At 33.5% G+C, this 13,814-nt stretch overlaps 1 protein-coding gene across 11 annotated transcripts in view; it reads right to left on the bottom strand.

The window, feature by feature from the left end:
• Positions 1-13,814, bottom strand: part of Spata7 (spermatogenesis associated 7) — a 40,757-nt gene that overhangs the window by 1,131 nt on the left and 25,812 nt on the right. For 8 of the 11 annotated variants that reach the window (XM_048799136.1, XM_015494590.2, XM_048799141.1 and 5 more), the window contains 5 exons: positions 9,825-10,294; positions 8,392-8,458; positions 7,849-7,964; positions 6,274-6,327; positions 1,997-2,074 (listed from right to left, as the gene is read on the bottom strand). In XM_048799136.1, the coding sequence (XP_048655093.1) occupies positions 1,997-2,074; positions 6,274-6,327; positions 7,849-7,964; positions 8,392-8,458; positions 9,825-10,294 (785 nt within the window). The remainder of the gene's footprint in view (positions 1-1,996; positions 2,075-6,273; positions 6,328-7,848; positions 7,965-8,391; positions 8,459-9,824; positions 10,295-13,814) is intronic. The other 3 variants (XM_048799145.1, XM_048799138.1, XM_048799146.1) reach the window with 3 other exon arrangements.

Here is a 13,814-nt window from a genome sequence, read left to right as displayed (position 1 = left end):
ACTCCCAGAAGCTCTCTCCACCACACATGCAGCATTAGAAGTTTTTCCTTCCCTTTCTTTCACATACACACAAAATCCTAAAGAAAATCCCCTCACAGAGCTATTTTACAATGCTTCCTAAATTATACATGAAAAATTCTACTGATCGTCAATCCACATAAAAACTTAAGTTACCACCTACAAGTTCCACAAAGAGCTAGATATTTGTGCTAGACACATAATAATCATATTTCCTTTAATTCTGACCAATTATAGGAAAAGAACAGCATTGTCAAAATGGTTTTTAAAGATGAGAAAACAATATCACTAAGATGATAGTTTAGGACTCAAGCCATTAGGATGATTTAACCCAGATGTGACAGGCTCCACAGAATTTATTCTTTTGACTACATCATGCTCGTTAATGATAAATTAATGGTTGTTAATGGTTCCTCAAAAAACAACTGATTTATGTTAACATGGAAGTTATGAGCCAACCTTAGAGCTGGTAGTTCTAAATCATCTAATAATGTTTTAAAAGTCCAAGAAACCTATATTTTACTTTTTATAATTACTGTTAACATTTTGGAATATTCATGCTTAGGCATTTTTCTATGCTTGCATATTTCTTTACCAAAACTGGAATAAAACAATAAATACTGTTTAGATACCTACTTTTTTCTGCTCAACTATATATATTTTGAAGATCTTTCTGTACCAATAAATCTACTCTTGCAATTCTGTGCATGTGTATGGTGCTGGGGATGGAACCCTGGGCCTTGCATACACTAGACAAGTGTCCACCACTAAGCCACACTTCCAGGCCTACCACTTTGTTTTTAATTGCTGAACAGAATTCACTCTAATAAATATTCTGCAATTCATTCAACCAAACCTTTACTATTCAACATTTAGGTAGATTCATTTTTGGGGCAATTATTTTAAAATGCTATAATAGTCTTGTCATCTTTAAGAAAAATGTAATTTTTTTTTTTTTTTTTTTTTTTTTTGTGGTGCTGAGGATTGATCCCAGGGCTTTGTGCATGTGAGGCAAGTATTCTACCAACTGAGCTATATCCCCAGCCAGAAAATGTAAAATTTTAAGCATAAATACACATGCTTTTATATGCAAACTTTTGTTTGACATCTTACCCATTTTTAAAATGTACATTTCAGTAGTGTTAAATATATTCACATTGTTTGAAAACAGAGCTCTACAACATTTTCATCTTGCAAATCTGAAACTCTATATCCATTATGCAATATTTTTTTAACCAACTTCTTAAAATGAGAAGTAATTACTGCCAGAAAACTTGGGTCCTTTTGATATAGCTTTTTATTCCAATAATTAAAATGTTGGCTTTGATTTAAAAATATTTGATGTACGGACAGAAGTCACTCACTAGAAATGTCTGCACTTGGCAAATTACAATTATAACTGAGAAAGCATGGAGAATGTGTATTAGGGTCCTCCCCTATGCTACACAATCAAGAAGACCCTAGTGCCAATAAATTTTATATATATTTTCAAGCTAGATTCAGGACACTCAATTTCCTTAAGATATGCAAAACCTCATCTGGTTTTGCAAACTTTCCATTTCACTTACAGTATGCAAATCTAGCTTTTAATTTGTTCTTATTTTATCAGATCTAAAAGTAGTAACGGTTGTAATAAGAATGCTTGCTTTTGATTCTCATGACAATTTCAGATTAGTAAAATGGGATTATACAGTTTTGTAAATAAGAAGCAAAAATTTTACCAGTTTGCTATAACCAAGAGATATAATAATACTTAAATGAATAAAATCTTCATTCTTTTTCTATAATTCACCCAAACTGTAGATTTGCCCCAGAGTATGAATTAAACATTCTCTATAACTTGCTATCAATTATAATATCTTGAGAAGCAATATATTTTTTCATTTCTTAATGTATGAAAATAACTAAGAAATTAACACCGTATGAAAAACATTTAATATGCAACTCAGCTGGCATAACACAATTTTAAAAATCTAACCTGTTTGAAAATAAACCAAGTTTCAAAATTTCATCTGTTACATCTTCAATGAAACTCAGATATGACAGTTCTTCATCACTGGGAAGGCAATGCAGAACAGAAAAATCATTGCTTATTTTTTCTGAAAACTACAGGAAACATGGCTATCTAGTCAGAAACAGCTCTTTAATTATAAATGTACTTCCATTAATTATCACTGGAGAGGATATCACTTGAGAGGAATATCATAAAACATATTTTTACTTTCTCAAATTATGAAAGATAAGTGTTTACTAAAAGTGAGAAGATACAGAGGAAATATAATAGAGGAAAATATAACAATAGGAAAAATAAGCAGAATTAAAAAAAAAAAAAAAAGAGAGCAACCGAGGGCAAGAGGGCAATGAGATGTGATCTCCACTGGGAGCAAGTTTATCTGAGCAGTATTTGCATTTCCTCTGGCTCCTGACCATGTCCAGCAGCAGAGATGCATCCCTCAAAGCCCTTGTGGGAGGGAAAGGGAAGCTGTCCAGAGAAGAAGGAGCTTTAACTATGAAGTCCTTTTCTGCTCAGAGGAAGCAACTTGTATTAAGGTTGGGAAATTTACTAAGAAGAAAAATTTGCTATGTTCTCAAAATGCTTGAGGAGAAAAAAATCTAATAGGCAAATTTGTGAACATCAATGCAACAGTGATTTATAAATACTTAGACACATTTCTTTTTTTTTTCTTTTTTAAACCTTTATTTTATTTATTTATTTTTATGTGGTGCTGAGGAGAGAACCCAGGGCCTTGCACGTGTGAGACAAGCACTCTACTGCTGAGCCATAACCCCAGCCCCTTAGACATATTTCTTTATTATACTATCTTTTGAGATTAACTATATTTTAGAAGCTATTATAAGGAAGTGATAATACTAATTAGCTGAAATTAGTGAATTAATAGAAACAAATAACAAGTATAAAAATACTCAATAAATAATTACCGAATAAGTATATATAAGGTAAATAATTAATAAGAAAATCAGATAATAGATTAAAATACTGTACCAAAAAGTAACTTTTTAAAGTTGTTTTTAGATATCCATGACAGTAGGGTATATTTTGATATATCATACATACATGGAATGCAACCATTCCAATTTGTATCCATTCTTGTAGATGTACATGATATGGACTGGCCATGTATTCATATATGAGCATAAGAGAGTTATGTCTGATTCATTCTACTGTCTTTCCTATTCCCATCCTCCCTCCCTTCCCTTGATTCCCCTTTGTCTAATCCAATAAACTTCTTTACTTCTCTCTTGTTGTAGGTTAGCATCAACATATCAGAGAGAACTTTTGGCCTTTGGTTTTCAGGGATTGGCTTATTTCACTTAGCATAATATCTTCCAGTTCCACTTATTTACCAGCAAATGCCATAATTTCATTCTTATTTATGGCTGAGTAGTATTTTCTTTATCCATTCATTTGATGAAGGGAACCTAGGTTGGTTCTGTAGCTTGGTTATTGTCAATTGAGCTGCTATAAACAGTGAGGTGTCTGCATCACTGTAGTATGCTGATTTTAAGTCCTTTGCATATAAACCAAGGAGTGGGACAACTAGGTCAAATGGTGGTTCCACTCCAAGTTTTCTGAGAAATCTCCATACTGCTTTCCAGAGTAGTTGAACCAATTTGCAGTCCCACTAGCAATATATGAGTGAACCTTTCCCCCCACATCCTCACCAATATTTATTGTTGCTTGTATTCTTGATAATTGTCATTCTGACTGGAGTGAGAAGAAATCTCAGTGTAGTTTTGGTTCGCTTCTCTCTAATTGCTAGAAATGTTGAACATTTTTCATATATTTTTTGACCATTTGTAGTTCTTCTTCTGTGAGGTGCCTGTTCAGTTCCTTTACCCATTTACTAATTGGGTTATTTGGTTTTTTTGGTGTTAAGTTTTCTTGGTTCTTTGTATATTCTGAAGATTAATGCTCTGAGGTGCAGGTGGTAAAGATTTTCTTCCATTCTGTAGGTCTCTGTTCATGCTCTTGATTGTTTCCTTTGCTGTGAAGAAGCTTTTTAGTTTCATGCCTTCCCATTTATTGATTCTTGATTTTACTTCTTGTGCTTTGGTAGTCTTATTGAGGAAGAGTTAGACCTACTTTTCTTCTAGTAGGCACAGGGTCTCTGGTCTAATGCCTATGTCCTTGATCCGCTTTGTGTTGAGTTTTGTGTGGGTGAGATAGGGGTTTAATTTCATTTTGCTACATATGGATTCCCAGTTTTCCCAGCACCATTTGTTGAAGAAGCTATCTTTTTTCCAATGTAGGTTTTTGGCACCTTTGTCTAGTATGAGATAACTGTACTTATGTGGGTTTGTCTCTGTCTTCTATTCTGTACCACTGGTCTGCATATTCGTTTTGGTGCCAATACCATGCTGTTTTTGTTACTATGGCTCTGTAGTATAATTTTTTCTTTTTCTTTTTTTTTTTCTTTTTAGTTGTAGGTGGACACAATACCTTTATTTTACTTATTTATCTTCTTATGTGGTGCTGAAGATTGAACCCAGTGCTTCACACATGCTAGGCAAGTCCTTTACCACTGAGCCACAACCCTAGCCCTCTGTAGAATAATACACAATCTATTATACTATTGTGACATATATATATATATATATATATATATATATATATATATATATATATATTCAGCTTCGTTTTTCTTGCTAAGGATTTCTTTGGCTATTCTGGGTCTCCTTATTGTTCCAAATGAATTTCATGATTGCATTTTCTATTTCTATGAAGAATGCCATTGGAATTTTAATAGGAATTGCATTAAATCTGTATAACAGTTTTGGTAGTATAGCCATTTTGACAATGTTAATTCTGTCTATCCAAGAGCATGGGAAATCTTTCCATCCTCTAAGATCTTATTCAATTTCTTTCTTTAGTGTTCTGTAGTTTTCATTGTAGAGGTCTTTCACTTCTTTTGTTAGATAGATTATTTTGGGTTTCTTAGCAACTAAGTGACATCAATGTTTATATTTTCTGAGGAATATTTTTCAGCTGACTTATCATTGGTGTATAGGAAAACAATTGATCCCAATTGTATGGGTGTTAATTTTATATACTGCTACTGTTCTGAATTCATTCATGAGTTTAAGAAGCTCTCTGGGAGAACTTTTTTTTTTTTTTTTTTGATGAGGTCTATGTTCTCCGGGCTGGCCTCAAAGTCCTAGGCTCAAGAGATTCTCCTGCCTCAGCCTCCTTAATTTGGGATTACTAGCACATTCCACAGTACCAGGCTCATTTTAAAACTGAATCACAGGGTTTTGCTTGCTTAAAAGCAGCCAAGTTTTGGAATAAATAGATTATTTTCCTTTAAAAATGTAACTTAACAACATTAAAAACTACAATTATAATATCTGCAAAGAACTGATGTAGTTAGAAATCTCTATGAATAGCATTCTGAAGGGCTGGGGATGTGGCTCAAGCGGTAGTGCGCTCGTCTGGCATGTGTGCGGCCCGGGTTCGATCCTCAGCACCACATACAAAGATGTTGTGTATGCCGAAAACTAAAAAATAAATATTAAAATTCTCTCTCTCTCTCTCTTAAAAGAAAATAGCATCCTGAACTACTAAAAATATGTATTTCTTGAAAACTCTTATTATTTTAATTTACAAAATAAGCACTAATTATAAGTACCACTTATTTAAAAAATATGGTAGCTATTATTAACTTAAGGAAAAATTTCTTTTTTTAAAAAAATATTTTATTAGTTGGACACAAAACCTTCATTTTATTTCTTTATTTTTATGTGGTGTTGAGGATCGAACACAGGGCCCCGCATGTGCAAGGTGAGTGCTCCACCACTGAGCCACAACCCCAGCCCCAAGGAAAACTTTCTACTGGAGATAATGAAATGAAAGTTATTTCAGAAATTCTAGTGATTTTCTTAAATTTAGCTGGTATTATAAGAATGGTGATCTAAAACAGGTGGTAAGAGAGATTAGTGTTCAATCCTGATTTATTTTATAATGGCTTCTGTGATTCTTAATTTCTTTTTTGGAACCAGAGACAGAACCCAAGAGCATTCTTCTATTGAGTTACATTCCCAAAACCCTTTGAAAAATTTTGAGACAGGATCTTGCTAAATTACCCAGGTGGCCTCAAAACTTTTAATCCTCCTGCCTCAGCTTCCAAAGTAGCTTAGATTACAGGCATGCACCATAGGATGGGGAGGAGCGGGCAGTTTGTAATTCTTAATTCTTGATTCCAACTAAGCAAAATGAAGAGGTTAAAAATATCTTACTTGGAGTAGGTTTTATTTTCTGAAGGAAGTTTCATGGTATACTGACACGCTGTCCTAGAAAGAAAAAGTTAAAATATTTTAGCAAAACATTTTGGTGGGCATACAATAAGTATTCCTATGTTTTGGAATTTTTAAAGCATTTTCGTATCCATGATTTAATTTAATCTTTCCTAAAAAAAAAAAAAAAAAACCTAGTTGTTTAGGGATTATTTTCCCCATGTACTAACAAATTCACCAAGGACCAAAAAGGCTAAGTAACTTGCCAAAGTTAATGTTAGCTAGTAGTATACACAGATTTTTAAACTGACAATCTCGTTATAAATTCAATATCCTTTTAAAAACTACACTATGGCAATTCCCTTATACAATGACAATTTGATTAAGGTTAACGATAAGTAATGCTGAAAACATTTTCCTATGGAAATTTTTATTAAGCTAGTCATAATAAACTGTCATTATTCAGTTATATTACCATTAATTAATTTCAAGATCCTAAAATTCAGGCATACTCAATTATAATACTTTACTTCTTTTATATATAAACTATATTACTTCTTTTATATAAAAACTATTAGAAAAGATACATATTTCTTTGTTTCAATCATTCTTTATATTCAATTCAGACTAGCTCAAGAGCACCTTATAAATATTAAGTTATGTGTGCTGAAGCACTAGGAATTTCAAGGACAGAGAGGTTAACAGTGAACCCCCCCCTGTGGCCTCAGCAGGTGAGATCTTCCTAGCAAACACCTGAGTTTGAGAAGCGGGGCCCTGAGGGGATGGCGTGTACTTTCTTTCTGCTCTGGTATATATCACTCATTTTTTTAAGAAAAATATTTATTTAGTTGTAGCTGGACACAATACCTCTATTCTATCTATTTTTATGTGGTACTGAGGATCAAACCCAGGGCCTTGCATGTGCTAGGCAAGTGCTCCAATGCAGAGCCACAACCCCAACCCCATATCACTCATTCTTGCCTTTTAAAATCTTCACTCTTTCCTTTATTCTACCCACTTCATTTCATATCCAATCTTGGACACTGGAAATGCAGTTGATAACTGAAACTGGTTACCAAAGGTTCCCTACACCTGCTTCCTATAATTTTTGTTTAGGTTTAGTTTTCCGCAATTACTAAACATGATCAGTATTTCCTTAAGAGTGCCTCCACATAGCAGGGACAGATGAAGCAGTAGCATATATGGCTATTCAAAATCATCAATTATGACTCCTCAAATGGTCAGGTTCTTCAGTCTTACTGATGCCATGTAAATTGGTTAACACCAGTTGTCAGGAAACTGTCTTGGGGAAAATCCTTTTTTATATGAATACAGATAACAAATAATATACTAGTGTCCTTTATTCCTTTATTAATACACAAACAAAATCAATTCATTAAAACCTTTATTTAGCACCTAACTTTGTAAAACTTCTTTAGTGAAACTACTTCTGCTACTTAATCTTATAAGAGATTAAAGCATATAACTATAGTACTTATGTTGTAAATACTATATGTCTGTTATACAGAAAAATAATTAGATGAAGACAGCAAAAATAATTTTCCTGTAAATGGTTACCTTTGTGAAGAAGGCTGCAGAGTACCATCTTTAACAGTGTGCCACCTTAAGTCATTCCCTTGTAAAAGTAAAGGGGTCGTTTCTTCTTTGGTGCTATACGTCATGTAATTAGATGCCTGGGAATGTAATAAAAAGAATAAATAATTTGCTCCAAAGGTGCATTATGAAAGCAGAAATAAAATACAGCAAATTTCAAGGAAAATGAACTGAAATATCCAGTAAAAGTAAAAGCACTGTAACTTTTGTAGTCCAAGTCTGCATTTTTTAAAACAATACTTCAGTGATTTTATTCATCCATCTGTCTATGCAGTCAGACAACCAACCATCTATATGCTAATAACAAATGTTTTCCTTGATTCGGCAGGACCAATCTGGCCATTCAGAGGGGACTGTAAATAGGCACACCTTTTACTTTTTGGCTATATTTTATACAACAAGTGCCACCAAGAGACTATTCGTCATATTCCAAATAGTTATATATTGAGAGATTAAAGCATCTGCAATTCAAATGTGGCAACGCAAAAAAGATCTTATATTTATTACCTGCTTTGTGTTGACTTTTGAATCTGTCAAGTTCTTAGTCTCAATTATATCAAAATCAGAATTAAAGCTGTAATATTTAAAAAGAAATGATTATTATTCTTTTAAAGTATAAGCACTATAAAAGGCTTTTCTGTCTATAAAAAAATAAACATAAGAGAACGAGATCCATTTACCTACTCTTATAAAATGTGTAATTTCTAATTATATAATCAGAAAATAGATATGGGGCTTGGAGTACATGTGCACCCCCAAACTCCACTACTTTTTTGAATAGTAGCTAGATTTCAGCCAAATATACAGAACAATCACAAGGGGACTATTATCTATATAACATTCATAAACATAATCATAAAAGGACACAATACACTTGTTTTCCTCAGTTCTCCCCTGCTTGGCAAGTTCTATCAGAGATTCAATTTCTTAATTTTTATTTAATATATGTAGATCATCTGATATTACTGAACCTCCTATCTATATGATAAATAGATAACTGAATAAATATCTATATGAAAGAGTACTAGTCAGCTTTTTATTTTCTAAAATAACTAAATACTAGTATCAAACTGTTTATGTAATATTATAAAATTTGTTTCTTTAATCATTTGGCAAATTTTTAATGAATATTTATCAGGCATTACTGTATGTAAAACCATTACTGAGGCAAATCATACTTAATTTCCAGACATTATACCAATTGCCTAAATTATCCTGGGCTGTTGTTGCTGCATAAGATTGAGTATCTGCACAGGGATAGCTGCATGAAGGGTTGCTTTTACATCCTCTCCTAGCCATTGTTTTGCCTCTTTTAACAGGAATCAATATGCATATTTACACAAATGCTGTCTGATGACATATTTTAAGGATTTTCTGAAAGTATAATTAAAAGCATACAAAAGTTCTAGAACTGTTTGAATAATAAATTAAATTTTGTAACATTCATATTTATAAAGAACTCGACAAGATTAACAGCTTTCTTTCTTTTTTTTAAAAACAATTCCTCTGATAGATCTAATGAGATATAGAAGAGTCAGGGCTGGGGTTGTAGCTCAGTGGTAGAGCACCTGCCTGGCACATGTGAGGCCCTGGGTTTGATCCTCAGCACCACATAAAAATAAATAAATGTGGGCTGGGGATATACCTCAATTGGTAGAGTGCTTGCCTCTCATGCTCAAAGCTCTGTGTTCAATCCCCAGTACCACCAAAAATAAATAAATAAAGAAACAAACAAACAAAAATAATAAATAAATAAATAAATAAAAGTGTTCTGTCCATCTACAATTAAAAAAATATTAAAAAAAAGAAAAAATAGGGAAGAGTCACATTAATTTCATTACAATCAAAATGGTCTCACCAGACCTTCAGTCTGGCACATAAGGTACACAATGGATAGAAAAGAATATGGCTTAATTAATTTATTTTCAGACGTGCCATACCTGCTTAATTCAGTCTGGGTTTCAGCTTCCATTCGCTGTTCTGTAAAATTCTTTTTTCTTTTGGCAGGTGTATAATATCGATACTGTGACAGGAAAGATTTTGCTTCTGTTTTTAAAGTGCGTGGAGTGAATGGCAATTGTTTGTTAGAAAAGAGTTCAGAATGTTTATCCAAAAGATCCCTACTGGGTGCCTTTGAAATAACTAACTGAAAGCGATGGGAATTTGGGAATGTGCTCCTGGGCCTTCTGCCATACATGTTTCCAGAGCACGGCTTCCTGGGACTGGAAGCTACATAATCTATGCAGGACGGGGAGGACCTGGAGTTCTCAACACCATTCATGAGGCTTTTATCAGACTTAGGTAGACTTGGGTGTAGTCCCTCTGAAGAAGGTACGAGTGACTGCTCAAAGGATGGAGATCCATTCATTTCTTCTATTAACACATTCTGGTCTTGTGGTTCCCCTGAGGGCTAAGAACATTTGATTGAGTCGTCAATTGCATTAGAAATTCACATAGTTGGGGATTCCTGATTAATTTACATGTATAACTCATTTATTCTGCACATCAACTTTTGAACAGTGGTAAATTTATACCCCCCCGCCTTTTTTTTTTTTTTTTTTGGATTAAACCCAGAGCCTTGTACACATGAGGCAAGAACTCTACCCCTGAGCTAAATCCCTATCCCCTCTTTATTTATAAATGAAGAAACTGAGGTTCAGGGTCTCACAGATTCAAACCAAGGCCAAACCTAAGCTCTTTACCATGTATCATCTGTTTCTAAAATTTATTTGAAAATTATATAATTTTAGATTTTTTTTTACAGCACAAGGAATCTTAACCTGATTTAAATTTCTTTTCTAGTAATGAACAGGTCAGCTAACAGTTTCTAAGTAAAGAAACTGCAGATAACTGGATATTATGACTACTTTCTAAAATAGGTCATGTCACCTTTTTCCTTTCCAAAATAAGTATTGTGGCATTCAAGTTTGAATCACCAGAGCATTAAAAAGTTTTAAAAAGTGTTCCCAAACTAGGATCACATTACAGCATATATACTCAAAGAGTTTGGCTCTTGGAAAGAAAATTCTAAGTACAATCTGAAAAAAATGCTACAGGGCTATTAATTAAACATCATAGGAATTATTTATATAGAATAAGGTAAGGTCAGAGCAAACAGAAATGAATAAGGCATTAATTATTGTAAGAAATTCTTATCAGTAGTGGATTTTTACTAAAAATGAACTACCAAAGAGAGTCTTTTCAAGATAGAAATACAGATTGGGGATATGGTTCAGTGATAGAGTATCTGCCTACCAAATGCAAGGCCTTGGGTTTATTTTCCACACTGAAAAGAAAAATAAATAGAAATATACTTTTTCTGTTTGATATGGGCTGGAAAAAATTGCTTCAGAAGTGACTGAAAGCACAAAACTTTTCTGAATTTTCATATCTCACAATCTCTACCTTGTTTCCTACTTTTTCTTTCCTTGGAAACAAGAACACAGCATGAAATTAACTGTATTAATCTGCTTTTTGAGGTTATAACTGTTTCTTTTAGTTATAATAATCAGAAGCTTACATAGATATTCGCACAGCAATATGTAATATACTAGTAAATTCACCACATATTGAATAGCAGATCATCGTAAAGTTCTGAAAACAGAGAAGAATTCACCAATTATATGTCAATAGACCCAAAAGTCTGGTGGTAATCTGATCACTCACTGTTATGTCACCCTTATAGTCTGATGTAATCTGCTGTAAACTGTTCTTGTGACTCAGAATTTATGAAAGTAATAATCATTAAACAGTTTACGTACTCATCACATTTGCATATCAAGAACACCTACACGCTTTTATAATTATAGAACAACAGAGTACTAAATCTTTTTCAGGGATAAGTGTCAGAAGAAATAATATAGAAAGGTTTTCCAACTGTCAGATTTTTAAACAGTTGAATAAATTCAAGTTCAGAATAGGATGGATACAAATTATCTGAAAATCTAAGGCTGCTTTGCAAAAAGTTTAAATTATGTTTTAATAAAAGAAATGAATTCCTCTTGCTTCCCACTGTTACATACTTCATTTAGGAAAAAATATATAACTTTTTTCTCAAATTATACTGAAAGCATTTTTATACTGCTTTAAAAATGTCTCATATATTTATCAGAAATAGAGAACATACCCACATGACGTTCAATTAGTCTTACTAGCACAAAGTATGTGCCACACTAGTGTGAGTAGAATTGGATCCCTGGCTAAGTAGTGCATGAGTCTGTGTGGAAGTCTGGAAGGGCTTAGAATGGTCCTGAAAGTGACTGCATGTGGGTCAGTGTGAGAAGAAAAGTAGCCCAGGAGTATGGCAATTAGAAGAAAAGATCTCATGTGTGTAAACAGCCCTGACATCCAGAGGCCAAAGCTAGTGTTTCCTTCCTTCCTCTCACTTCCTTTCTCCCTCCTTCCTCCTCTTTCATTTTTCTTTTTGTGGTAGTGGGGATAGAATACAGGGGCACTCTACCACTGAGCTACATCCTAGCCCTTTTTTAAATTCTGAGACAGGGTCTCACTATACTGCTGTGGTTAGCCTCAAACTTGCCATGCTACTGCCTCAGCCTCCTGAGTCGCAGGGATTAGAGAGGCGTGAGCCACAAAGCCCAGTGAGTATTTTCTTTTTAATTATAACAGTTTTTTCAGAGAATATAGGTTGTGTCTGTTAATAAAAAATCCATCAAATTGTCAAAATATATGGCTCAAACTAATAATTTAAAATGATTCGAATGTGTCTAGAATATTTATCTTCAAGGCTTATCAAAAATGTAAGCAAATTACTGTGAGTTCTAAATGGAGTCAATAAAACATATAAAGAACAAATAAACTTTTATGGAGGCAAACAAGGTATAGGTTTATAGGAGCTAAAGAAAAAAACAAATAGAAAACATTTACATACAATAAAAATGTAATATATAAGTAATATATTTTCTTTACATTTTATAAACACAATAGATACATAAAAATATATAGACATATTGAAATATATAATTTTTGTTTTCAATAAACCCCATTCTTATCTTGAAATATAATTACTAATTTATATTCAAAATGTTGGAGCATAGAAATATCTTAATTTTCAGTTAAAAAATACATTCACTAAAAATGAAAAGCTACTTGGTGAGTCAAACATTGATGAACAGATTCCCAGATGGCAAATTATATTACAGAACATAGAGCAGATTTATTCTCAAGGAAGTGCTCTATTTCTGGTCCTTTATCTAGAAAATAATCTTGGTGGGGGGTTATCATCATATTCACTGCTCCCCTGATGACCCAAATCTATTTTCAGCCCCCATCTCTTTCCTAACACAGATGCATCTATTCAGCTATCTACTGAATATATTAGGATGCTCCAAAGGCACCTCAAGTCAGACATGTCCCAAGAAGTGAACTGGTACCTTATGGTATCCCCACCCCTGAAGAAGCCTGCACGCACTTCATCCTGCTGTCACCACTGCAATAATGACATACTGCCATTCCCCTAGGTGCCCAAGTCAACAACCTGGGAATCTCTTTAACCCTTGCCTCCTGCCCTTCACAGCACTGAATCAGTCACCAAGGTCAGGGGATTCTCCTTTCTGATATCTCTTAAATGTATTCCTTGTGCTGTCTAACTGCTTTAAGATTAGGTCTTAACTTTCCTTCTCAGCTTACTACAACTGTCTCATAATTAGCCCACCCTTCACTGTAGCCAGTGTTATCTTTATGAAGTGTACAATGTGTATGATGAGGATGTAGCCTTACAACTGCTCTATAGCTTCCCCATATTAATCAAGGGGCAAAAATCCAGACTCATTAGTACTAATATGTCACACATACCCTTAATCTTTCTCTCTGCTTACTGATAAATCACATCTGCATCTGCAATGAAAAGAGCTGGAAAATAAATATAGTACTTGGTACATGCTTACCAAGTACTATCTATCTATATATATATA

Source organism: Marmota marmota, unplaced genomic scaffold (assembly GCF_001458135.2).
Source record: "Marmota marmota marmota unplaced genomic scaffold, marMar, whole genome shotgun sequence".
Lineage (NCBI taxonomy): Eukaryota > Metazoa > Chordata > Mammalia > Rodentia > Sciuridae > Marmota > Marmota marmota.
This window is presented reverse-complemented; position numbering and strand designations above follow the sequence as displayed.